Source organism: Coturnix japonica, unplaced genomic scaffold (genome assembly GCF_054131305.1).
Source record: "Coturnix japonica strain WE unplaced genomic scaffold, WE-NBRP24 Scf060, whole genome shotgun sequence".
NCBI lineage: Eukaryota > Metazoa > Chordata > Aves > Galliformes > Phasianidae > Coturnix > Coturnix japonica.
The window spans coordinates 269,684-296,064 of record NW_028188963.1 but is presented as its reverse complement, the minus strand read 5'-3'; the positions used below and the strand labels follow the sequence as shown (position 1 = coordinate 296,064).

At 51.0% G+C, this 26,381-nt stretch overlaps 1 protein-coding gene across 4 annotated transcripts in view; it reads right to left on the bottom strand.

Annotated features, from left to right (window-relative positions):
• The window catches only part of LOC107307631 (26S proteasome regulatory subunit 6B), a 32,740-nt gene continuing 6,359 nt past the window's right edge, over positions 1-26,381 (bottom strand). Inside the window, exons 3-11 of one of the 4 annotated variants that reach the window (XM_085533410.1) lie at positions 24,199-24,385; positions 18,472-18,618; positions 16,600-16,709; positions 14,087-14,180; positions 11,850-12,017; positions 7,813-7,889; positions 6,196-6,364; positions 2,699-2,754; positions 1-1,525 (exon numbers count right to left, since the gene is read on the bottom strand). In XM_085533410.1, coding sequence (XP_085389536.1) covers positions 1,412-1,525; positions 2,699-2,754; positions 6,196-6,364; positions 7,813-7,889; positions 11,850-12,017; positions 14,087-14,180; positions 16,600-16,709; positions 18,472-18,618; positions 24,199-24,385 — 1,122 coding nt within the window. In that variant the 3' untranslated portion in view covers positions 1-1,411. Of the gene's footprint in view, positions 1,526-2,698; positions 2,755-6,195; positions 6,365-6,972; positions 7,119-7,273; positions 7,415-7,552; positions 7,636-7,812; positions 7,890-11,849; positions 12,018-14,086; positions 14,181-16,599; positions 16,710-18,471; positions 18,619-19,600; positions 19,625-24,198; positions 24,386-26,381 lie in introns of those variants that run through there. The other 3 variants (XM_085533412.1, XM_085533411.1, XM_085533413.1) reach the window with 3 other exon arrangements.

Here is a 26,381-nt window from a genome sequence, read left to right as displayed (position 1 = left end):
TCACTTGTAGAACTCATGCTCTGTATTACCCCATAGAGCCCCATAGGACACTGTAGGATCCCATATGACCCCATATCACCCCATAGAGCCCTATAGGGCCCCATATGACCCCATAGCGCCCCATAGCGCCCCACATCGCCCCACAGATCACTTGTAGAACTCGTGCTCCTGCTCGTCCTTCCTGATGACGCTCTTGTAGGCCTTCTCACCCTATAGGGCCCCATATCACCCCATATCACCCCGTATCACCCCATATCACCCCGTATCACCCCATAGTGCCCCATATGACCCCATATTGCCCCACAGATCACTTGTAGAACTCGTGCTCCTGCTCGTCCTTCCTGATGACGCTCTTGTAGGCCTTCTCACCCCATAGTGCCCCATATCACCCCATATCACCCCATAGTGCCCCATATGACCCCATATTGCCCCATATCGCCCCACATCGCCCCATAGATCACTTGTAGAACTCGTGCTCCTGCTCGTCCTTCCTGATGACGCTCTTGTAGGCCTTCTCACCCTATAGGGCCCCATATCACCCCATATCACCCCATATCACCCCATATGACCCCATATCACCCCATAGCGCCCCACATCGCCCCACAGATCACTTGTAGAACTCGTGCTCTGTAGGACTCCATAGAGCCCCATATCACCCCATAGGACACTGTAGGACCCCATATCACCCCATATCGCCCCATATGACCCCATATCACCCCACATCTCCCCACAGATCACTTGTAGAACTCGTGCTCCTGCTCGTCCTTCCTGATGACGCTCTTGTAGGCCTTCTCACCCTATAGGGCCCCATATCACCCCATATCACCCCATAGCGCCCCATATCACCCCATATCACCCCATATAGCCCCATAGTGCCCCATATCACCCCATATCGCCCCATAGGGCCCTATAGAGCCCCATAGGACACTGTAGGACCCCATATCACCCCATATGACCCCATATGACCCCATATCACCCCACAGATCACTTGTAGAACTCATGCTCTGTATTACCCCATAGAGCCCCATAGGGCCCCATATCACCCCATATCACCCCATAGGACACTGTAGCGCCCCACATCTCCCCACAGATCACTTGTAGAACTCGTGCTCCTGCTCGTCCTTCCTGATGACGCTCTTGTAGGCCTTCTCACCCTATAGGGCCCCATATCACCCCATATGACCCCATAGTGCCCCATATGACCCCATATCGCCCCATATCACCCCACATCTCCCCATAGATCACTTGTAGAACTCGTGCTCCTGCTCGTCCTTCCTGATGACGCTCTTGTAGGCCTTCTCACCCTATAGGGCCCCATATCACCCCATATCGCCCCATATCACCCCATAGTGCCCCATAGTGCCCCATATCACCCCATAGGGCCCCATAGCGCCCCACATCTCCCCATAGATCACTTGTAGAACTCGTGCTCCTGCTCGTCCTTCCTGATGACGCTCTTGTAGGCCTTCTCAAAGTCCTTGGCCAACACGATGTAACGGTTCTCGCGCACCGCCAGCATCCCGCCCTGCGTGACGTCATCACGGGAACCCATTGTGACGTCATCACGGCCCCCATTGTGACGTCATAACGGCCCCCATTGTGATGTCATAATGGCCCCATTGTGACGTCATAATGAGCCCCCATTGTGACGTCATCAATACGGCATTGTGATGCCATTTCTACCCATACCCCCCATATCCCAACCCCATAGAGCCCCCATATCCCCCCATAGGGACCCCATAGAGCCCCACAGAGCCCTATAGAACCCCATAGGGACCCCATAGAGACCCACAGGGACCCCATAGAGACCCCAAAGAGACCCCACAGAGCCCTATAGAGCCCCATAGGGACAACATAGAGACCCACAGGGACCCCATAGACCCCATAGAGCCCTATAGAACCCCATAGGGACCCCATAGAGACCCACAGGGACCCCATAGACCCCATAGAGACCTATAGAACCACATAGAGACCCACAGGGACCCCATAGAGGCCTATAGAACCCCATAGGGACCCCACAGAGACCCACAGAGCCCTACAGAACCCCATAGGGACCCCATAGAGACCTATAGAACCCCATAGGGACCCCATAGAGACCCACAGGGACCCCATAGAGCCTTATAGAACCCCATAGAGACCCCATAGAGCCCCATAGAGACCTATAGAACCCCATAGGGACCCCATAGAGCCCCATAGAGACCTATAGAACCCCATAGGGACCCCATAGAGACCCACAGGGACCCCATAGAGCCCCATAGAGCCCTATAGAACCCCACAGGGACCCAATAGAGACCCACAGAGCCCCATAGAACCCCATAGGGACCCCATAGAGACCCACAGGGACCCCATAGAGCCCCCATATCCCCCCATAGGGACCCCATAGAGCCCCATAGAGACCTATAGAACCCCACAGAGCCTCACAGGGACCCCATAGAGCCCTATAGAACCCCATAGGGACCCCATAGAGACCTATAGAACCCCATAGGGACCCCATAGAGCTCCCATATCCCCCCATAGGGACCCCATAGACCCCACAGAGACCTATAGAACCCCATAGGGACCCCATAGAGCTCCATAGGGACCCCATAGACCCCACAGAGCCCCATAGGGACCCCATAGAGCCCCATAGAGCCCCATAGGGACCCCATATCCCCCCATATCCCACCCCATATCACACCCCATATCCCCCATAACCCACCTCCTGGCAGATGGAGTTGATGTCGGCTCCCGAAATCTTATCGGGTCGGGCCACATCTGGGGGTCGGGGTGAAGGAAAAGGGGGGGGGGAGGGGGCTCCTCATTGACCCCAATGGCCCCATTGACCCCATTGACCCCAATGGGTCCCTATTGACACCAATACCCCCATTGACCCCATTACCCCCAATGCCCCTATTGACTCCATAGACCCCATAGCCCCCATTGACCCCATAGACCCCAATGGGTCCCCATAGACCCCACAGACCCCAATGGGTCCCTATTGACCCCATTGAACCCAATTGACCCCACTGACCCCATAGACCCCAATGGGTCCCTATAGTCCCCATAGCCCCCATTGACCCCAATGTCCCCATTGACCCCATAGCGCCCATAGACCCCAATACCCCCATTGACCCCATAGCCCCCATTGACCCCAATGTCCCCATTACCCCCAATGCCCCCACTGACCCCAATACTCCCATTACCCCCATAGACCCCATAGCCCCCATAGACCCCAGTGTCACTATTGGCCCCATAGACCCCATTCACCCCATTCACCCCATAGCCCCCATAGACCCCATAGCCCCCATTGACCCCATAGCGCCCATAGACCCCAATACCCCCATAGCCCCCACTGACCCCATACCCCCACTGGGTCCCCATTAACCCCATAGACCCCAATGGGTCCCCATTGACCCCATTGACCCCAATGGGTCCCCATTGACCCCATAGACCCCAATGGGTTCCTATTGACCTCATAGACCCCCATTGACCCCATAGCCCTCACTGACCCCATAGGCCCCATTGACCCCATAGACCCCATCACCCCCATACACCCCAATACCCCCATTAACCCCAATACCCCTATTGACCCCATAGCCCCATTGACCCTATATCCCCCTATAGGATACAGTCCTCGAGATCCACCTCCTCGGACAGGTTCATTTTGCCCCATAGACCCCACTGACCTCATAGACCCCAATGGGTCCCCATTGACCCCATTCACCCCAATGGGTTCCTATTGACCCCATAGCCCCCATAGACCCCAATGCCCCCATTGACCCCATAGCCCCCACTGACCCCAATGCCCCCATTACCCCCAATACCCCTATTGACCCCATTGACCCCATATCCTCCATTACCCCAATACCCCTATTGACCCCATATCCCCCATTGACCCCATTGCCCCCATTACCCCCATAGCCCCCATAGACCCCAATGCCCCCATAGACCCCAATGCCCCCATAGCCCCCATAGCCCCCACTGACCCCATTCACCCCATAGCCCCCATTAACCCCATAGTCCCCATTGACCCCAATACCCCTATTGACCCCATTACCCCCAATGCCCCCACTGACCCCAATACCCCCATTGACCCCAATACCCCCATAGCCCCCATAGACCCCAATGCCCCCATTGACCCCAATACCCCTATTGACCCCATAGCCCCCATTGACCCCATAGCCCCCACTGACCCCCAATACCCCCATAGCCCCCATTGACCCCAATACCCCTATTGATCCCATAGTCCCCATAGCCCCCATTACCCCTATTGACCCCATAGCCCCCATTACCCCCATTGACCCCATAGCCCCATTGACCCTATATCCCCCTATAGGATACAGTCCTCCAGATCCACCTCGTCGGACAGGTTCATTTTGCCCTACTGACCCCAATACCCCCATAGCCCCCATAGCCCCCACTGACCCCATTCACCCCATAGCCCCCATAGCCCCCATTGACCCCATAGCCCCCACTGCCCCCAATACCCCCATTGACCCCATAGACCCCAATACCCCCATTGACCCCATAGCCCCATTGACCCCATAGCGCCCATAGACCCCAATACCCCCATTGACCCCATAGCCCCATTGACCCCATAGCGCCCATAGACCCCAATACCCCTATTGAGCCCATAGACCCCATTGACCCCATAGCCCCCATTGACCCCATAGCCCCCAATACCCCCATTGACCCCATAGACCCCAATGCCCCCATTGACCCCATAGTGTCCATAGCCCCCATTACCCCCAATGCCCCCATTGACCCCATAGACCCCATCACCCCCATACACCCCAATACCCCCATTAACCCCAATACCCCTATTGACCCCATTGCCACCATTAACCCCATAGCCCCCATAGCCCCCATCATCCCCATTGACCCCAATAGGGCCCTATAGGAAACAGTCCTCCAGATCCACCTCGTCGGACAGGTTCATTTTGCCCCATTGACCCCAATACCCCCATAGCCCCCATTGACCCCATTACCCCCATAGCCCCCATTGACCCCATAGCCCCCATTGACCTCAATACCCCCATAGCCCCCATTGACCCCATAGACCCCAATGCCCCCATTGACCCCATAGCGCCCATAGACCCCATTAACCCCACTGACCCCATTACCCCCAACGCCCTCATAGTCCCCATTGACCCCATTGACCCCATAGCCCCCATTGACCCCAATACCCCCATTGACCCCATAGACCCCAATGTCCCCATTGACCTCATAGCCCCCATTGACCCCATAGCCCCCATTGACCCCATCACCCCCATAGACCCCAATGTCCCCATTGACCCCAATACCCCCATACACCCCAATGCCCCCATTGACCCCATTACCCCCATAGCCCCCATAGACCCCAATACCCCTATACACCCTAATGCCCCCATTGACCCCATAGACCCCATAGCCCCCATTGACCTCAATACCCCCATAGCCCCCATTGACCCCAATACCCCCATTGACCCCATAGTCCCCATAGCCCCTATTGACCCCAATACACCCCATAGTCCCCATAGACCCCAATACCCCCATAGCCCCCATTGACCCCATAGTGCCCATTGACCCCAATACCCCTATACACCCTAATGCCCCCATTGACCCCATAGACCCCATAGTCCCCATTGACCTCAATACCCCCATAGCCCCCATTGACCCCAATACCCCCATTGACCCCATAGTCCCCATAGCCCCCATTGACCCCATTACCCCCATACACCCCAATGCCCCCATTGACCCCATAGCCCCATAGCCCCCATTGACCCCATAGACCCCAATACCCCCATTGACCCCATAGCCCCCATTGACCCCAATGCCCCCATTGACCCCATAGCCCCATAGCCCCCATTGACCCCATAGACCCCAATACCCCCATTGACCCCATCACCCCCATAGACCCCAATGTCCCCATTGACCCCAATACCCCCATTGACCCCAATGCCCCCTTTGGCCCCATAGTCCCCATTGACCCCAATACCCCCATATCCCCCATTGACCCCAATAGGGCCCCTATAGGATACAGTCCTCGAGATCCACCTCGTCGGACAGGTTCATTTTGCCCCATTGACCCCAATACCCCCATAGACCCCAATGCCCCCATAGACCCCAATGTCCCCAATACCCCCATAGTCCCCATTGACCCCAATACCCCCATAGTCCCCATTGACCCCAATACCCCCATATCCCCCATTGACCCTATATCCCCCTATAGGATACAGTCCTCGAGATCCACCTCGTCGGACAGGTTCATTTTGCCGGTGATGGTGGAGAAAATGAGCCGTTTTTGGCGTCTGTCGGGTAACGGGAATTCGATTTTACGATCCAAACGACCCGGACGCAGCAGGGCAGGATCCAGCGTGTCGGCGCGGTTAGTGGCCATGATCACCTGCAGTGGGGGGCAATGGGGTTTTTATGGGGTCTCTATGGGGTTATTGGGGTCTATATGGGGTCAGTGGGGTCTCTATGGGGCCAATGGGATCAGTGGAGTCTCTATGGGGTCATTGGGGTCTCTGAGAGGTCTCTATGGGGTCACTGGGATCTCTATGGGGTTATTGGGGTCTATATGGGGTTACTGGGGTCCCTATGGGGCCAGTGGGGTCTGTATGGGGTCACTGGGGTCTCTGAGGGGTCTCTATGGGGTCACTGGGGTCTCTATGGGGACACTGGGGTATTTATGGGATCAGTGGAGTCTCTATGGGGTCAGTGGGGTTTTTTATGGGGTCAGTGGGGTCTCTATGGGGTCATTGGGGTCTCTATGGGGGCAATGGGGGATCTATGGGGTCAGTGGGGTCTATATGGGGTCAGTGGGGTCTATATGGGGTCAGTGGGGTCTCTATGGGGTTATTGGGATCTCTATGGGGTCAGTGGGGTTTTTATGGGGTCAATGGGGGTATTGGGATCTCTATGGGGTCAGTGGGGGCTAGATCCAGCGTGTCGGCCCGGTTAGTGGCCATGATCACCTGCAAGGGGGGATCTATGGGGTCAGTGGGGTTTCTTATGGGGCAATGGGGGCAATGGGGGATCTATGGGGTCAGTGGGGTTTTTTATAGGGTCAGTGGGGTCTATGGGGTTATTGGGATCTCTATGGGGTCAGTGTGGGCCGGATCCAGCGTGTCCGCGCGGTTAGTCGCCATGATCACCTGCAAGGGGGCAATGGGGATCTATGGGGTTACTGGGATCTCTATAGGGTCAGTGGGGTCTCTATGGGGTTATTGGGGTCTCTATGGGGCCAATGGGATCAGTGGAGTCTCTGTGGGGTCATTGGGGTCTCTATGGGGTTACTGGGATCTCTATGGGGTTATTGGGATATCTATGGGGTCAGTGGGGTTTTTATGGGGTCAATGGGGGTATTGGGGTCTCTTGGGGTCAGTGGGGGCTCTATGGGGTCAGTGGGGGCTAGATCCAGCGTGTCGGCCCGGTTAGTGGCCATGATCACCTGCAAGGGGGGATCTATGGGGTCAGTGGGGTTTCTTATGGGGCAATGGGGGCAATGGGGGCTCTATGGGGTCAGTGGGGTTTCTTATGGGGCAATGGGGGATCTATGGGGTCAGTGGGGTATCTATGGGGTCAATGGGGTTTCTATGGGGTCAGTGGGGTCTATATGGGGTCAGTGTGGGCCGGATCCAGCGTGTCGGCGTGGTTAGTGGCCATGATCACCTGCAAGGGGGCAATGGGTACCATAGGGTGTCTATAGGGTGCTATAGGGTGCCATAGGGTGCCATAGGGTGTCTATAGGGTGCTATAGGGTGCCATAGGGTATCTATAGGGTGCTATAGGGTGCCACAGGGTGCTATAGGGTTCAATAGGGTGCTATAGGGTGCTATAGGGTCCCACCTTGACGTTGACGTTCTGGTCGAAGCCGTCCATCTGGTTGAGCAGCTCCAGCAGGATGCGCTGCACCTCCCGGTCAGCTATATAGGGACGTATGGGGATATAGGGTCATATATAGGGACGTGTGGGGATATAGGGTCATATATGGGGTAATAGGGTCATATATAGGGACGTGTGGGGATATAGGGTCATATATGGGGTAATAGGGTCATGTATGGGGTAATAGGGTCATGTATGGGGACGTATGGGGTTATAGGGTCATGTATAGGGACGTATGGGGTAATAGGGTCATATATAGGGACATATGGGGTAATAGGGTCATGTATGGGGACGTATGGGGTAATAGGGTCATGTATGGGGTAATAGGGTCATGTATAGGGACGTATGGGGTTATAGGGTCATATATGGGGTAATAGGGTCATGTATGGGGTAATAGGGTCATGTATAGGGACGTATGGGGTAATAGGGTCATGTATGGGGTAATAGGGTCATGTATAGGGACGTATGGGGTTATAGGGTCATGTATGGGGTAATAGGGTCATATATAGGGACGTATGGGGTTATAGGGTCATGTATGGGGTAATAGGGTCATGTATAGGGACGTATGGGGTAATAGGGTCATATATAGGGACGTACGGGGTAATAGGGTCATGTATAGGGACGTATGGGGATATAGGGTCATGTATAGGGACGTATGGGGATATAGGGTCATGTATAGGGACGTATGGGGATATAGGGTCATGTATAGGGACGTATGGGGTTATAGGGTCATGTATAGGGACGTATGGGGTTATAGGGTCATATATGGGGTAATAGGGTCATGTATGGGGTAATAGGGTCATGTATGGGGACGTATGGGGTTATAGGGTCATATATGGGGACGTATGGGGTAATAGGGTCATATATAGGGACGTATGGGGTAATAGGGTCATGTATAGGGACGTATGGGGTAATAGTGTCATGTATGGGGACGTATGGGGTAATAGGGTCATGTATAGGGACGTATGGGGTAATAGGGTCATGTATGGGGTTATAGGGTCATATATAGGGACGTATGGGGTTATAGGGTCATGTATAGGGACGTATGGGGTAATAGGGTCATGTATAGGGACGTATGGGGTAATAGGGTCATGTATAGGGACGTATGGAGTTATAGGGTCATGTATGGGGTAATAGGGTCATGTATGGGGACAGCTATCATCCCATTAGGGCACCATATATGGGCCCATATACAATCCCATACATGATCCCATATCCGTTCCCCTATAGGGTGAATGTATGGACCCCATACCTCCTGTCTGGGCGTCGAAGCGCTTGGTGGCGATGGGGTCCCATTAGGTTCCCATATACGATCCCATATACAATCCCATATACGGTCCCATATACAATCCCATATACGATCCAATATACAATCCCCTATACGTTCCCCTTTAGGGTCAATGTATGGACCCCATACCTCCAGTCTGCGCGTCGAAGCGCTTGGTGGCGATGGGGTCCCATTAGGGCTCCCATATATGATCCCATATACAATCCCATATATGACCCCATTATAGCTCCCATATATGATCCCATATATACGTTCCCCTATAGGGTGAATGTATGGACCCCATACCTCCTGTCTGGGCGTCGAAGCGCTTGGTGGCGATGGGGTCCCATTATGGCTCCCATATACGATCCCATATACAATCCCATATATGACCCCATTATAACTCCCATATACAATCCCATATATACGTTCCCATATAGGGTGAATGTATGGACCCCATACCTCCAGTCTGCGCGTCAAAGCGCTTGGTGGCGATGGGGTCCCATTAGGGCTCCCATATATGATCCCATATACAATCCCATATACAATCCCATATATACGTTCCCCTATAGGGTGAATGTATGGACCCCATACCTCCGGTCTGGGCATCGAAGCGCTTGGTGGCGATGGGGTCCCATTACTGCCCCATATATGATCCCATTACAGCCCCATTAGGATTCCCCTATATGATCCCATACATGACCCCATTATAACTCCCATACATGATCCCCTATCCGTTCCCCTATAGGGTGAATGTATGGACCCCATATCTCCTGTCTGTGCGTCGAAGCGCTTGGTGGCGATGGGGTCCCATTAGGGTCCCATATACAATCCCATACACAATCCCATATACAATCCCATACACAATCCCATATACAATCCCATATACAATCCCCTATACGTTCCCCTATAGGGTGAATGTATGGACCCCATACCTCCTGTCTGGGCGTCGAAGCGCTTGGTGGCGATGGGGTCCCAATACTGCCCCATTAGGTTCCCATATATGATCCCATATACAATCCCATACATGACCCCATTATAGCTCCCATATATGATCCCCTATACGTTCCCCTATAGGGTCAATGTATGGATCCCATACCTCTGGTCTGGGCGTCGAAGCGCTTGGTGGCGATGGGGTCCCATTACCACCCCATTAGGGCTCCCATATATGATCCCATTATGACCCCATACACAATCCCATATATGACCCCATATATGATCCCATATCCGTTCCCCTATAGGGTGAATGTATGGACCCCATACCTCCTGTCTGTGCGTCGAAGCGCTTGGTGGCGATGGGGTCCCATTAGGGCTCCCATATATGATCCCATTACAGCCCCATTAGGATTCCTATTAGAACTCCCATATAGAATCCCATATATGATCCCATATACAATCCCATATATGATCCCATATACAATCCCATATATGATCCCATATACGTTCCCATATAGGGTGAATGTATGGACCCCATACCTCCTGTCTGGGCGTTGAAGCGCTTGGTAGCGATGGGGTCCCATATACAATCCCATACACAATCCCATACATGACCCCATACACAATCCCATATATGACCCCATATACAATCCCATATCCGTTCTCCTATAGGGTCAATGTATGGATCCCATACCTCCAGTCTGCACGTCGAAGCGCTTGGTGGCGATGGGGTCCCATTAGGGCTCCCATATACGATCCCATTATTGCTCCCATATATTATCCCATTACAGCCCCATTAGGATTCCCATTTGGGTTCCCATTATGGCCCCCATATACGTTCCCCTATAGGGTCAATGTATGGATCCCATACCTCCGGTCTGCGCGTCGAAGCGCTTGGTGGCGATGGGGTCCCATTACAGCCCCATTAGGATTCCCATTAAGGCTCCCATATACAATCCCATATACAATCCCATATATACGTTCCCATATAGGGTGAATGTATGGACCCCATACCTCCGGTCTGCGCATCGAAGCACTTGGTGGCGATGGGATCCCAATACAGCCCCATTAGGTTCCCATATATGATCCCATATACAATCCTATACATGATCCCATATACGATCCCATATCCGTTCCCCTATAGGGTGAATGTATGGACCCCATACCTCCTGTCTGCGCGTCGAAGCGCTTGGTAGCGATGGGGTCCCATTACTGCCCCATATATGATCCCATTACCGCCCTATTAGGGCTCCATATACAATCCCATATATGATCCCCTATACGTTCCCCTATAGGGTGAATGTATGGATCCCATACCTCCTGTCTGCGCATCGAAGCGCTTGGTGGTAATGGGGTCCCATTAGGGCTCCCATATATGATCCCATTACAGCTCCCATATACAATCCCATATATGATCCCATATACAATCCCATACATGATCCCCTATACGTTCCCATATAGGGTCAATGTATGGATCCCATACCTCCGGTCTTTGTGTCAAAGCACTTGGTGGCGATGGGGACCTATACCGCCCCATTAGGTTCCCATATATGATCCCATATACAATCCCATACATGACCCCATTATAGCTCCCATATATGATCCCATATACATTCCCATATAGGGTGAATGTATGGACCCCATACCTCCTGTCTGTGTGTCGAAGCGCTTGGTGGCGATGGGGTCCCATTACTGCCCCATATATGATCCCATTACAGCCCCATTATGGCTCCCATATACAATCCCATATACAATCCCATATACAATCCTATATAGGGTGAATGTATGGACCCCATACCTCCGGTCTGTGCGTCGAAGCGCTTGGTGGCGATGGCGTCGATCTCGTCGATGAAGATGATGGCGGGCGCGTTCTCCTTGGCCAGGCGGAAAACGTCGCGCACCATGCGCGGACCCTCCCCCAAATACTTCTGCACAAACTCCGAGCCCACCACCCGGATAAAGGCCGCTGTATGGGGGACACAGGACCCCATAAGAACCTCAAAGACCCCCACAGACCCCATAGACACCCTAAGACCCCATAAGGGCCTCAAAGACCCCATAAGAACCTCCAGGATCCCATAAGAACCTCAAAGACCCCATAAGAACCTCAAAGACCCCCATAGACCCCATAGACACCCTAAGACCCCATAAGGGCCTCAAATACCCCACAAGACCCCACTGACCCCATAAGAACCTCAAGGACCCCCATAGACACCCTAAGACCCCATAGACACCCAAAGACCCCATAAGGGCCTCAAAGACCCCATAAGAACCTCAAAGACCCTATAGACACCCAAAGACCCCATAAGAACCTCAAGGATCCTATTAAAACCCTACGACCCCATAAGGCCCCATAAGGACCTCAAAGACCCCATAAGAACCTCCAGGATCCCATAAGAACCTCAAAAACCCATAAGACCCCATAAGAACCTCAATGACCCCCATGGACCCCACAAGACCCCACTGACCCCATAAGAACCTCAAGGATCCCATAAGACCCCATAAGACCCATAAGGACCCCATAAGAACCTCAAAAACCCCATGAGACCCATAAAGACCCCATAAGGAACTCAAGGATCCCATAAGACCCTTAAGGACCCCATTAGAACCTCAAAAACCCATAAGACCCCATAAAAACCTCAAAGACCCTCATAGACCCCATAGACACCCTAAGACCCCATAAGGGCCTCAAAGACCCCATAAGAACCTCAAGGAACCCATAGACACCCTAAGACCCCATAAGACCCATAAGGACCCCATAAGGAACTCAAGGACCCCCACAGACCCCATAGACACCCTAAGGCCCCATAAGAACCTCAAAGACCCCATAAGAACCTCAAGGACCCCCATAGACCCCATAGACACCCTAAGACCCCATAGACACCCAAAGACCCCATAAGGGCCTCAAAGACCCCATAAGAACCTTAAGACCCAAAGACACCCTAAGACCCCATAAGACCCATAAGGACCCCATAAGACCCCACTGACCCCATAAGGAACTCAAGGATCCATTAAGACCCCATAAGACCCATAAGGACCCCATAAGGACCCTATAAGGACCCATAAAGACCCCATAAGCACCTCAAAGACGCCATAGACCCCATAAGAACCTCAAGGATCCTATTAAAACCCTACAACCCCATAAGGACCCCATAAGGACCCTATAAGGACCCCATAACCCCATAAGGACCCCATAACCCCATAAGGATCCCATAAGGACCCTATAAGGACCCCATAACCCCATAAGGATCCCATAAGGACCCCATAAGGACCCTATAAGGACCCCATAACCCCATAAGGACCCCATAAGGACCCTATAAGGACCCCATAAGGACCCTATAAGGACCCCATAACCCCATAAGGACCCCATAAGGACCCCATAACCCCATAAGGACCCCATAAGGACCCCATAACCCCATAACCCCATAAGGACCCCATAAGGACCCTATAAGGACCCCATAACGACCCCATAAGGACCCCATAACCCCATAACCCCATAAGGACCCCATAAGGACCCTATAAGGACCCCATAACCCCATAAGGACCCCATAACCCCATAAGGACCCCATAAGGACCCCATAACCCCATAAGGACCCCATAAGGACCCCATAAGGACCCTATAACACCCCATAAGGACCCCATAACCCCATAAGGACCCCATAACCCCATAAGGACTCCATAAGGACCCTATAACCCCATAACCCCATAAGGACCCTATAAGGACCCTATAAGGACCCCATAAGGACCCCATAACCCCATAAGGACCCCATAAGGACCCTATAAGGACCCCATAAGGACCCCATAAGGACCCCATAAGGACCCCATAAGGCCCCATAAGGACCCCATAACCCCATAAGGACCCTATAAGGACCCCATAACCCCATAAGGACCCTATAAGGACCCCATAAGGACCCCATAACCCCATAACCCCATAAGGACCCCATAAGGACCCCATAAGGACCCCATTAGGACCCCATAAGGACCCTATAACACCCCATAACCCCATAACACCCCATATCACCCCATATCCCCCACCTGTGGTGTGATGCGCCACAGCCTTGGCCAACATGGTTTTCCCGCAGCCGGGGGGGCCGTACATCAGGACACCGCGGGGGGGGTCGATCCCGATCTGTAGCGACCCCATAAACACCCCATAAGGACCATAGAGACCCCATAGACCCCATAAACACCCCATAAGGACCATATAGACCCCATAGACCCCATAATACCCCATAGACCCCATAAACACCCCATTAGGACCATATAGACCCCATAGACCCCATAAGGACCCCATAACACCCCATAGAGCACAGTGACCCCATAAACACCCCATAAGGACCACACAGACCCCATAGACCCCATAATACCCCATAGACCCCATAAACACCCCATAAGGACCACATAGACCCCATAGACCCCATAAGGACCCCATAACACCCCATAGAGCACAGTGACCCCATAAACACCCCATAAGGACCACACAGACCCCATAGACCCCATAATACCCCATAGACCCCATAAACACCCCATAAGGACCACATAGACCCCATAATACCCCATAGACCCCATAAACACCCCATAAGAACCATATAGACCCCATAGACCCCATAAACACCCCATAAGGACCATATAGACCCCATAGACCCCATAAGGACCATATAGACCCCATAGACCCCATAGACCCCATAAGGACCACACACAACCACACACACCCCATAACACCACAGAGACCCCATAACACCCCATAACACCCCATAGAGCACAGTGACCCCATAAACACCCCATAAGGACCACATAGACCCCACAGACCCCATAAGGACCCCATAGAGTACAACAGCCCCATAAGAACCCCATAAGGACACCACTGATCCCATATAGACCCCATATGGACCCCATATAACCCCATATAGACCCTATATAACCTCATATAGACCCACATAACCCCATATAGACCCTATAAATCCCATATAACCCCATATAACCCCATACAGACCCCATATACCCCCATATAGACCCCATATGACCCCATATAACCCCATATAACCCCATATAGACCCCACATAACCCCATATAACCCCATATAGACCCCACATAACCCCATATCCCCCCATATAACCCCATATAACCCCATATAATCCCATATAGACCCCATATAACCCCATATAGACCCCATACAGACCCCATATAACCCCATATAACCCCATATAGACCCCATATAACCCCATATAACCCCATATAACCCCATATAGACCCCATATAACCCCATATAACCCCATATAGACCCCATACAGACCCCATATAACCCCATATAACCCCATATAGACCCCATATACCCCCATATAACCCCATATAACCCCATATAGACCCCATATAAACCCCATATAACCCCATATAACCCCATATAACCCCATACAGACCCTATATAACCCCATATAACCCCATATAACCCCATATAGACCCCATATCCCCCCATATAACCCCATATAACCCCATATCCCCCCATATAACCCCATATAGACCCCATATCCCCCCATATCCCCCCATAGAACCCCATATCCCTCCATATAACCCCATATAACCCCATATAACCCCATATCCCCCCATATAACCCCATATAACCCCATATAGACCCCATATCCCCCCATATCCCCCCATAGAACCCCATATCCCTCCATATAACCCCATATAGACCCCATATAACCCCATATAGACCCCATATAGACCCCATATAACCCCATATAGACCCCATATAACCCCATATAACCCCATATAGACCCCATATAACCCCATATAACCCCATATAGACTCCATATAGACCCCATATAGACCCCATATAATCCCATATAACCCCATATAACCCCATATAACCCCATATCCCCCCATATAACCCCATATAGACCCCATATAACCCCATATAACCCCATATAGACTCCATATCCCCCCATATAACCCCATATAACCCCATATACACCCATATAACCCCATATAGACCCCATATAACCCCATATAACTCCATATAACCCAATATAACCCCATATAACCCCATACAGACCCCATATAACCCCATATAACCCCATATCCCCCCATATAACCCCATATAGACCCATATAACCCCATATAGACCCATATAGACCCCATATCCCCCCATATCCCCCCATATAGACCCCATATAACCCCATTTAGACCCCATATAACCCCATATAACCCTATATATCCTATATATCCCATATAACCCCATATACCTGTTTATAGAGCTCGAAGTGTGTCAGTGGCAGCTCCACGGCCTCCCCATATAACCCCATATAACCCCATATAGACCCCATATAACCCCATATAACCCCATATCCCCCCATATAACCCCATATAACCCCATATAGACCCCATATAACCCCATATAACCCCATATCCCCCCATATAACCCCATATAACCCCATATAGACCCCATATAACCCCATATAACCCCATATCCCCCCATATAACCCCATATAACCCCTTATAACCCCATATAACCCCATATAGACCCTATATAGACCCTATATATCCTATACCTGTTTATAGAGCTCGAAGTGTGTCAGTGGCAGCTCCACGGCCTCCCTCACCTCCTGTTTCTGGATGTCCATCCCCCCGATGTCTGCGTACATCACATCCGGCTTCTGGTCTAATAGGGGAAATAACATGGGGTCAGGACCCACATATCCCCCCATAGCCCCCCATATAACCCCATATACCCCCATATAACCCCATATCCCCCCATATAACCCCATATACCCCCATATAACCCCATATCCCCCCATATAACCCCATATACCCCCATATAACCCCATATACCCCCATATAACCCCATATACCCCCATATAACCCCATATCCCCCCATATAACCCCATATAACCCCATATCCCCCCAAATTCCCCCATATCCCCCCATATAACCCCAAATCCCCCCCCATATCCCCCCCAAATCCCCCCATATCCCCCCATATCCCCCCATATCCACCCCAAATCCCCCCATATCCCACCCAAATCCCCCCATATCCACCCCATATCCCCCCATATCCACCCCATATCCCCCCCATATCCCACCCAAATCCTTCTAAATCCCCCCCAAATCCCCCCATATCCCCCCCATATCCACCCCAAATCCCCCCATATCCACCCCAAATCCCCCCATATCCACCCATATCCACCCCATATCCCCCCATATCCCCCCCAGACCCTCCCCCATATCCCCTCCCATCCCCACATAGGGGGTCTCCCAACCCCCCCCGCCCCCACATAGGGGGTCTCCCAGCCCATATTAGGGGTCTCCCCCCCCATTTCCCCTCCCATCCCCATATAGGGGGTCTCCCAGCCCCCCCTGCCCCATATAGGGGGTCTCCCAGCCCATATAGGGGGTCTCCCAGCCCCCCCTGCCCCATATAGGGGGTCTCACACCCCACATAGGGGGTCTCCCCCCCCATATTGGGGTCTCCCCCCCATATAGGGGGTCTCCCAGCCCACATAGGGGGTCTCTCCCCCCCATATATGGGGTCTCCCCCCCCATATAGGGGTCTCCGCCCCCATTTCCCCTCCCATCCCCATATAGGGGGTCTCCCAGCCCCCCCTGCCCCATATAGGGGGTCTCCCCGCCCATATAGGGGGTCTCCCCCCACATATTGGGGTCTCCCCCCCCCATATAGTGGGTCTCCCCCCCATATTGGGGGTCTCCCCCCCATACCGGAGCTGAGCATCATGATGCTGCTGTCAGCCTCAAAGCCCCATTTCCCCCCAAATCCCCCCCATATCCCCCCATTTCCCCCCCAAATCCCCCCATATCCCCCCCCATCCCCACATAGGGGGTCTCTCCCCCCCATATATGGGGTCTCCCCCCCCATATTGGGGTCTCCCCCCCCCATATAGGGGGTCTCCCCCCCATACCAGAGCTGAGCATTATGATGCTGCTGTCAGCCTCAAAGCCCCATTTCCCCCCCATATCCCCCCCCAAATTCCCCCATTTCCCCCCCATATCCCCCCATATCCCCTCCCACCCCCATATAGGGGGTCTCCCCCCCATATAGGGGTCTCTCCCCCCCATATTGGGGTCTCTCCCCCCCACATAGGGGGTCTCCCCCCCATATTGGGGTCTCCCCCCCCATATAGGGGTCTCCCCCCCCATTTCCCCTCCCATCCCCATATAGGGGGTCTCCCAGCCCCCCCTGCCCCATATAGGGGGTCTCCCCCCCCATATATGGGGTCTCTCCCCCCCATATTGGGGGTCTCCTCCCCCATTTCCCCTCCCATCCCCATATAGGGGGTCTCCCAGCCCATATAGGGGGTCTCCCAGCCCCCCCTGCCCCACATTGGGGGTCTCCCAGCCCCATATAGGGGTCTCCCCCCCCATATTGGGGTCTCCCCCCCATATTTGGGGGTCTCTCCCCCCCATACCGGAGCTGAGCATCATGATGCTGCTGTCGGCCTCGGGGGGCAGCACGTCCACCAGCGCGTTGCTGTGTTTGTGGAGGGCGACGGAGGCGTTGGGCTTCAGCAGCTCACGGTCAATGGTGCTCAATATACGGACATAGTAATTGGAACCTGAGGAAAATGACCCAAAATGACCCAAAATGGAACAAAACTGACCCAAAATGACCCAAAATGGACCCATAACGGCCCCATTGGGCTTCAACAGCTCACGGTCAATGGTGCTCAGTATGCGCACGTAGTAATTGGAACCTGAGGAAAATGGAAGGAAAATGACCCAAAATGGACCCAAAATGACCCAAAATGGACCCAGAATGGACCTAAATGGGCCCAAATGGACCCAAATGGGTCCAAAATGGACCAAAACTGACCCAAAATAGACCTAAATGTACCCAAAATGGACCCATAACGGCCCCATTGGGCTTCAGCAGCTCACGGTCAATGGTGCTCAGTATGCGGACATAGTAATTAGAACCTGAGCAAAATGGAAGGAAATTGACCCAAAATGGACCCAAAATGACCCAAAATGGACCTAAATGGGCCCCAAATGGATCCAAATGGGCCCAAAACGAACCAAAATGGCCACAAAATAGACCCAAAATGGACCCCAAATGGACCTAAATGGACCTAAATGGATCCAAATGGGCCCAAAATGGACCTAAATGGATCCAAATTGGCCCAAAATGGACCTAAATGGACCTAAATGGGCCCCAAATGGATCCAAAAATGGAACAAAACCAACCTAAAATGGACCCAGAATGGACCTAAATGGGCCAAAATGGGCCCAAAATGGAACAAAACTGACCCAAAATTGACCTAAATAGACCCAAATGGACCCAAATTGGAACAAAACCGACCCAAAATGGGCCCAAATGGACCCAGAATGGAACAAAACCGACCCAAAATGGACCCAAATTGGAACAAAACCGACCCAAATTGGACCCAAAAAGGAACAAAACTGACCCAAAATGGAAGAAAACTGACCCAAAATGGAAGAAAACTGACCCAAAATGGACCCAAAATGGACCTAAATGGGCCCCAAATGGACCCATAACGGCCCCATTGGGCTTCAACAGCTCACGGTCAATGGTGCTCAGTATGCGCACGTAGTAATTGGAACCTGAGGAAAATGACCCAAAATTGAATGAAAATGACCCTAAATTGACCCAAAATGGACCCAAAATGGACCTAAATGGGCCCAAAATGGACCAAAATGGATCCAAATGGACCCAAAATGGAACAAAACCAACCCAAAATGGACCCAAATGGACCCAAATGGACCCAAAATGGAACAAAACCGACCCAAAATGGAAGAAAACCGACGCAAAATTGACCCAAAAAGGAACAAAACTGACCCAAAATGGAAGAAAACCGACCCAAAATTGACCCAAAATGGACCAAAACCGACCCAAAATGGACCCAAATGGAGCCAAAATGGAACAAAACCGACCCAAATTGGACCCAAAAAGGAACAAAACTGACCCAAAATGGAAGAAAACTGACCCAAAATGGACCCAAACTGACCCAAAATGGACCCATAACGGCCCCATTGGGCTTCAGCAGCTCACGGTCAATGGTGCTCAGTATGCACACGTAGTAATTGGAACCTGAGCAAAATGACCCAAAATGACCCAAAATGGAACAAAACTGACCCTAAATGGACCCAGAATGGACCTAAATGGGCCCAAGTGGACCCAAATGGGTCCAAATGGGCCCAAAATGGACCCAAATGGACCCAAAATGGAACAAAACCGACCCAAAATAGACCCAAATGGACCCAAAATGGAAGAAAACCGACCCAAAATGGACCCAAAAAGGAACAAAACTGACCCAAAATGGAACAAAACCGACCCAAAATGGACCTAAATGGGCCCAAATGGACCCAAAATGAAACAAAACTGACCCAAAATGGACCTAAATGAACCCAAATGGAACAAAACCAACCCAAAATGGACCCAAAATGACCCAAAATGGACCCAGAATGGACCAAAATGGACCCAAATGGATCCAAATGGGCCCAAAATGGACCTAAATGGACCCAAAATAGACCCAAAATGGACCAAAATGGACCCAAAATAGACCCAAATGGACCCAAAATGGAACAAAACCGACCCAAAATGGACCCAAAAAGGAACAAAACTGACCCAAAATGGAAGAAAACTGACCCAAAATGGACCCAAACTGACCCAAAATGGACCCAAAATGGACCTAAATGGGCCCCAAATGGACCCATAACGGCCCCAATGGGCTTCAGCAGCTCACGGTCAATGGTGCTCAGTATGTGGACGTAGTAATTGGAACCTGAGGAAAATGACCCAAAATTGAATGAAAATGACCCTAAATTGACCCAAAATGGACCCAAAATGGACCTAAATGGGCCCAAATGGGCCCAAATGGGTCCAAAATGGACCAAAATCGACCCAAAATGGAACAAAACCGACCCAAAATAGACCCAAATGGACCCAAAATGGAAGAAAACCGACCCAAAATGGACCCAAAAAGGAACAAAACTGACCCAAAATGGAAGAAAACCGACCCAAAATTGACCCAAAATGGACCAAAACCGACCCAAAATGGACCCAAATTGGAACAAAACCGACCCAAATTGGACCCAAAAAGGAACAAAACTGACCCAAAATGGAAGAAAACTGACCCAAAATGGACCCAAAATGGACCTAAATGGGCCCCAAATGGACCCATAACGGCCCCATTGGGCTTCAGCAGCTCACGGTCAATGGTGCTCAATATACGGACGTAGTAATTGGAACCTGACCCAAAATGGAAGGAAAATGACCCAAAATGGACCCAAAATTGACCCAAAATGGACCTAAATGGGCCCAAATGGGCCCCAATGGGCCCAAAATGGACCCAAATCAACCCAAAATGGAACAAAACTGACCTAAAATGGAATAAAATGGACCCAAAATGGACCCAGAATGGACCTAAATGGGCCCAAATGGGCCCAAAATGGAACAAAATGCGCCCAAAATGGACCAAAATGGATCCAAATGGACCCAAAATGGAACAAAACCGACCCAAAATGGAAGAAAACCGACCCAAAATTGACCCAAAAAGGAACAAAACTGACCCAAAATGGAAGAAAACCGACCCAAAATTGACCCAAAATGGACCAAAACCGACCCAAAATGGACCCAAATGGAGCCAAAATGGAACAAAACCGACCCAAAATGGACCCAAATTGGAACAAAACCGACCCAAATTGGACCCAAAAAGGAACAAAACTGACCCAAAATGGAAGAAAACTGACCCAAAATGGACCCAAACTGACCCAAAATGGACCCAAAATGGACCTAAATGGGCCCAAATGGACCCAAAATGGAACAAAACCGACCCAAAATTGACCCAAAATGGACCCAAAATGACCCTATAAGGGACCCTAAAGGGACCCAGAATGGGACCTAGCAGCGCTGACCCAAAATAAACCCCAAATAGACCCAAAATGGCCCCAAAATGACCCTATAAGGGACCCCAAAGGGACCCATAATGAGTCCCCCATAACCCCATGTACATGTGGTTGACCCCATAACAGACCCTATAACCCCATAACCCACCCCATAACCCCATAACAGACCCCATAACCCCATATAGGATCCCATAACCCCATAACTGACCCTATAACTGACCCTATAACTGTCCCTATAACAGACCCTATAACAGACCCTATAAACCCATAACTGACCCTATAACAGACCCTATAACCCCATAACAGACCCTATAACAGACCCTATAACCCTATAACAGACCCTATAACTGACCCTATAACTGACCCTATAACTGACCCTATAACCCCATAACAGACCCTATAACCCTATAACCCCATAACTGACCCTATAACAGACCCTATAACCCCATAAATCCCATAACCCCATAACAGACCCTATAACAGACCCTATAACCCCATAACTGACCCTATAACAGACCCTATAACAGACCCTATAACAGACCCTATAACCCCATAACTGACCCTATAACAGACCCTATAACAGACCCTATAACCCCATAACTGACCCTATAACAGACCCTATAACAGACCCTATAACTGACCCTATAACAGACCCTATAACAGACCCTATAACCCCATAACTGACCCTATAACAGACCCTATAACAGACCCTATAACCCCATAACTGACCCTATAACAGACCCTATAACTGACCCTATAACTGACCCTATAACCCCATATAGGATCCCATAACCCCATAACAGACCCTATAACCCCATAGAGGATCCCATAACCCCATAACAGACCCTATAACCCCATATAGGATCCCATAACCCCATAACAGACCCTATAACCCCATATAGGATCCCATAACCCCATAACAGACCCTATAACCCCATATAGGATCCCATAACCCCATAACAGACCCTATAACCCCATATAGGATCCCATAACCCCATAACAGACCCTATAACCCCATATAGGATCCCATAACCCCATAACAGACCCTATAACCCCATATAGGATCCCATAACCCCATAACAGACCCTATAACCCCATATAGGATCCCATAACCCCATAACAGACCCTATAACCCCATATAGGATCCCATAACCCCATAACAGACCCTATAACCCCATATAGGATCCCGTAACCCCATAACAGACCCTATAACCCCATATAGGATCCCATAACCCCATAACAGACCCTATAACCCCATATAGGATCCCATAACCCCATAACAGCCCCTATAACCCCATATAGGATCCCATAACCCCATAACAGACCCTATAACCCCATATAGGATCCCATAACCCCATAACAGACCCTATAACCCCATATAGGATCCCATAACCCCATAACAGACCCATAGAGACCCATAGGGATACATAGAGACACATAGAGATTAACAGTGCGCCCCCTAGAGGCCTGGAGGACTCATTGCAACCCATAGGGATTAATAGGGAACCATTGCAACCCATAGAGAACCCAAAGAGATTAACAAAGAGATTAACAGAGCGCCCCCTCTGTTAATCCCATATAGGATCTCTGTTAACCCCATATAGGATCCCATAACCCCATAACAGACCCTATAACCCCATATAGGATCCCATAACCCCATAACTGACCCTATAACCCCATATAGGATCCCATAACCCCATAACAGACCCTATAACCCCATAACAGACCCTATAACCCCATATAGGATCCCATAACCCCATAACAGACCCATAGAGACCCATAGGGATACATAGAGACACATAGAGATTAACAGTGCGCCCCCTAGAGGCCTGGAGGACTCATTGCAACCCATAGGGATTAATAGGGAACCATTGCAACCCATAGAGAACCCAAAGAGATTAACAAAGAGATTAACAGAGCGCCCCCTCTGTTAATCCCATATAGGATCTCTGTTAACCCCATATAGGATCCCATAACCCCATAACAGACCCTATAACCCCATATAGGATCCCATAACCCCATAACAGACCCTATAACCCCATATAGGATCCCATAACCCCATAACAGACCCTATAACCCCATATAGGATCCCATAACCCCATAACTGACCCTATAACCCCATATAGGATCCCATAACCCCATAACAGACCCTATAACCCCATATAGGATCCCATAACCCCATAACAGACCCTATAACCCCATAACAGACCCTATAACCCCATATAGGATCCCATAACAGACCCTATAACCCCATATAGGATCCCATATACCTGTAGTTGACCCTACAATGGCCGTGTTCTGATCCACGGCCTCCAGGAATTGCCCTATAACCAGTGGGATGCTTTGGATCCGTTTCACTTCTTCTTGTGCGTGTAGAAATTCCTTCTTCAGGTTCTTCTGCTCGTCCTTGATGTACTCCTCCTGAACCTCCAGGAACTGCAGCTCCTGCTGGAGTTTCTATAGGGGATTTATAGGGGATTTTATAGGATTTATAGGGGATTTATAGGGGATTTATAGGGTATGGGGTCCCTATTGGTCTCTATGGGTTGCAATGAGTCCTCCGAGCCTCTAGGGGGCATTCCATTCATCTCTATGGTTCTCAATGGTTCCCTATTAATCCCTATGGGTTGCAATGAGTCCTCCAGGCCTCTAGGGGGCGCTCTATTAATCTCTATGGATCCCTATGGGTTGCAATGGTTCCCTATTAATCCCTATGGGCTGCAATGAGTCATCCAGGCCTCTAGGAGGCGCACTGTTAATCTCTATGTGTCTCTATGGATCCCTATGGGTTGCAATGGTTCCCTATTAATCCCTATGGGTTGCAATGAGTCCTCCAAGCCTCTAGGGGGCGCTCTTATGGGTTCTCTATTGGTCTCTATTAGTCCCTATGTGTCTCTATGTGTCTCTATGAGTCTCTATGGGTCCCTATGGGTTCCTATGGGTCCCTATGGGTCCATATGGGTGTCTATGGGTGTCTATGGGGTGTCTATGGGGTGGCTCCTCCTGAACCTCCAGCAACTGCAGCTCCTGCTGGAGTTTCTATAGGGGATTTATAGGATTTTATAGGATTTATATGGGATTTATAGGGGATTTATAGGTTATGGGGTCCCTATGAGATGCAATGAGTCCTCCAGGCCTCTAGGGGGCGCTCTATTAATCTCTATGTGTCTTTATGGGTCCCTATGGATTGCAATGAGTCCTCCAGGCCTCTAGGGGGCGCTCTATTAATCTCTATGGGGTCTCTATTGGTCTCTATTAGTCCCTGTGTGTCTCTATGTGTCCCTATGGGGTCTCTATGGGTCCCTATGGTTCTCTATGGGGTCTCTATGGGTCCCTATGGGTCTCTATGGGTCTCTATGGGTCTCTATTTATCCCTATGGGTCTCTATGGGTGTCTATGGGTGTCTATGGGGTGTCTATGGGGTGGCTCCTCCTGAACCTCCAGGAACTGCAGCTCCTGCTGTAATTTCTATAGGATATATAGGGGATTTTATAGGATTTATAGGGGATTTATAGGGGATTTATAGGGTATGGGGTCCCTATGAGTTGCAATGAGTCCTCCAGGCCTCTAGGGGGCGCTCTATTAATCTCTATGGATCCCTATGTGTGTCAATGGTTCCCTATTAATCCCTATGAGTTGCAATGAGTCCTCCAGGCCTCTAGGGGGCGCTCTATTAATCTCTATGTGTCTCTGTCGGCCCCTGTGGGTTGCAATGAGTCCTCCAGTCCTCTAGGGGGCGAACTGTTAATCTCTATGTGTTCTCTATGGGTCTCTATGCGTCCCTATGGGTCCCTATGGCTCTCTATGGGTCTCTATGTATTCCCTATGTGTCTCTATGGTTCTCTATGTGTCTCTAAGGGTCCCTATGGGTTCCTATGGGTCTCTATGGGTTCTCTATTAGTCCCTATGTGTCTCTATGTGTCTCTATGGGTCCCTATGGGTCTCTATGGGTCCCTATGAGTCCCTATGGATCCCTATGGGAACCCTATGTGTCTCTATGTGTCCCTATGGGTCTCTATGGGTCTCTATGGGTGTCTATGGGGTCTCTATGGGGTGGCTCCTCCTGAACCTCCAGGAACTGCAGCTCTTGTTGGAGTTTCTATGGGATATATAGGGGATTTTATAGGATTTATAGGATTTATAGGGTATGGGGTCCCTATGGATCCCTATGGGTTGCAATGAGTCCTCCAGGCCTCTACGGGGCGCACTGTTAATCTCTATGTGTCTCTACGGGTCCCTATGGGTTGCAATGAGTCCTCCGAGCCTCTAGGGGGCGCTCTATTAATCTCTATGGGGTCTCTATTGGTCTCTATTAGTCCCTATGTGTCTCTATGGGTCCCTATGGGGTCTCTATGTGTCCCTATGGGTCCCTACGGGTCTCTATGGGTCCCTATGAGTCCCTATGGATCCCTATGGGAACCCTATGTGTCTCTATGGGTCCCTATGGGTCTCT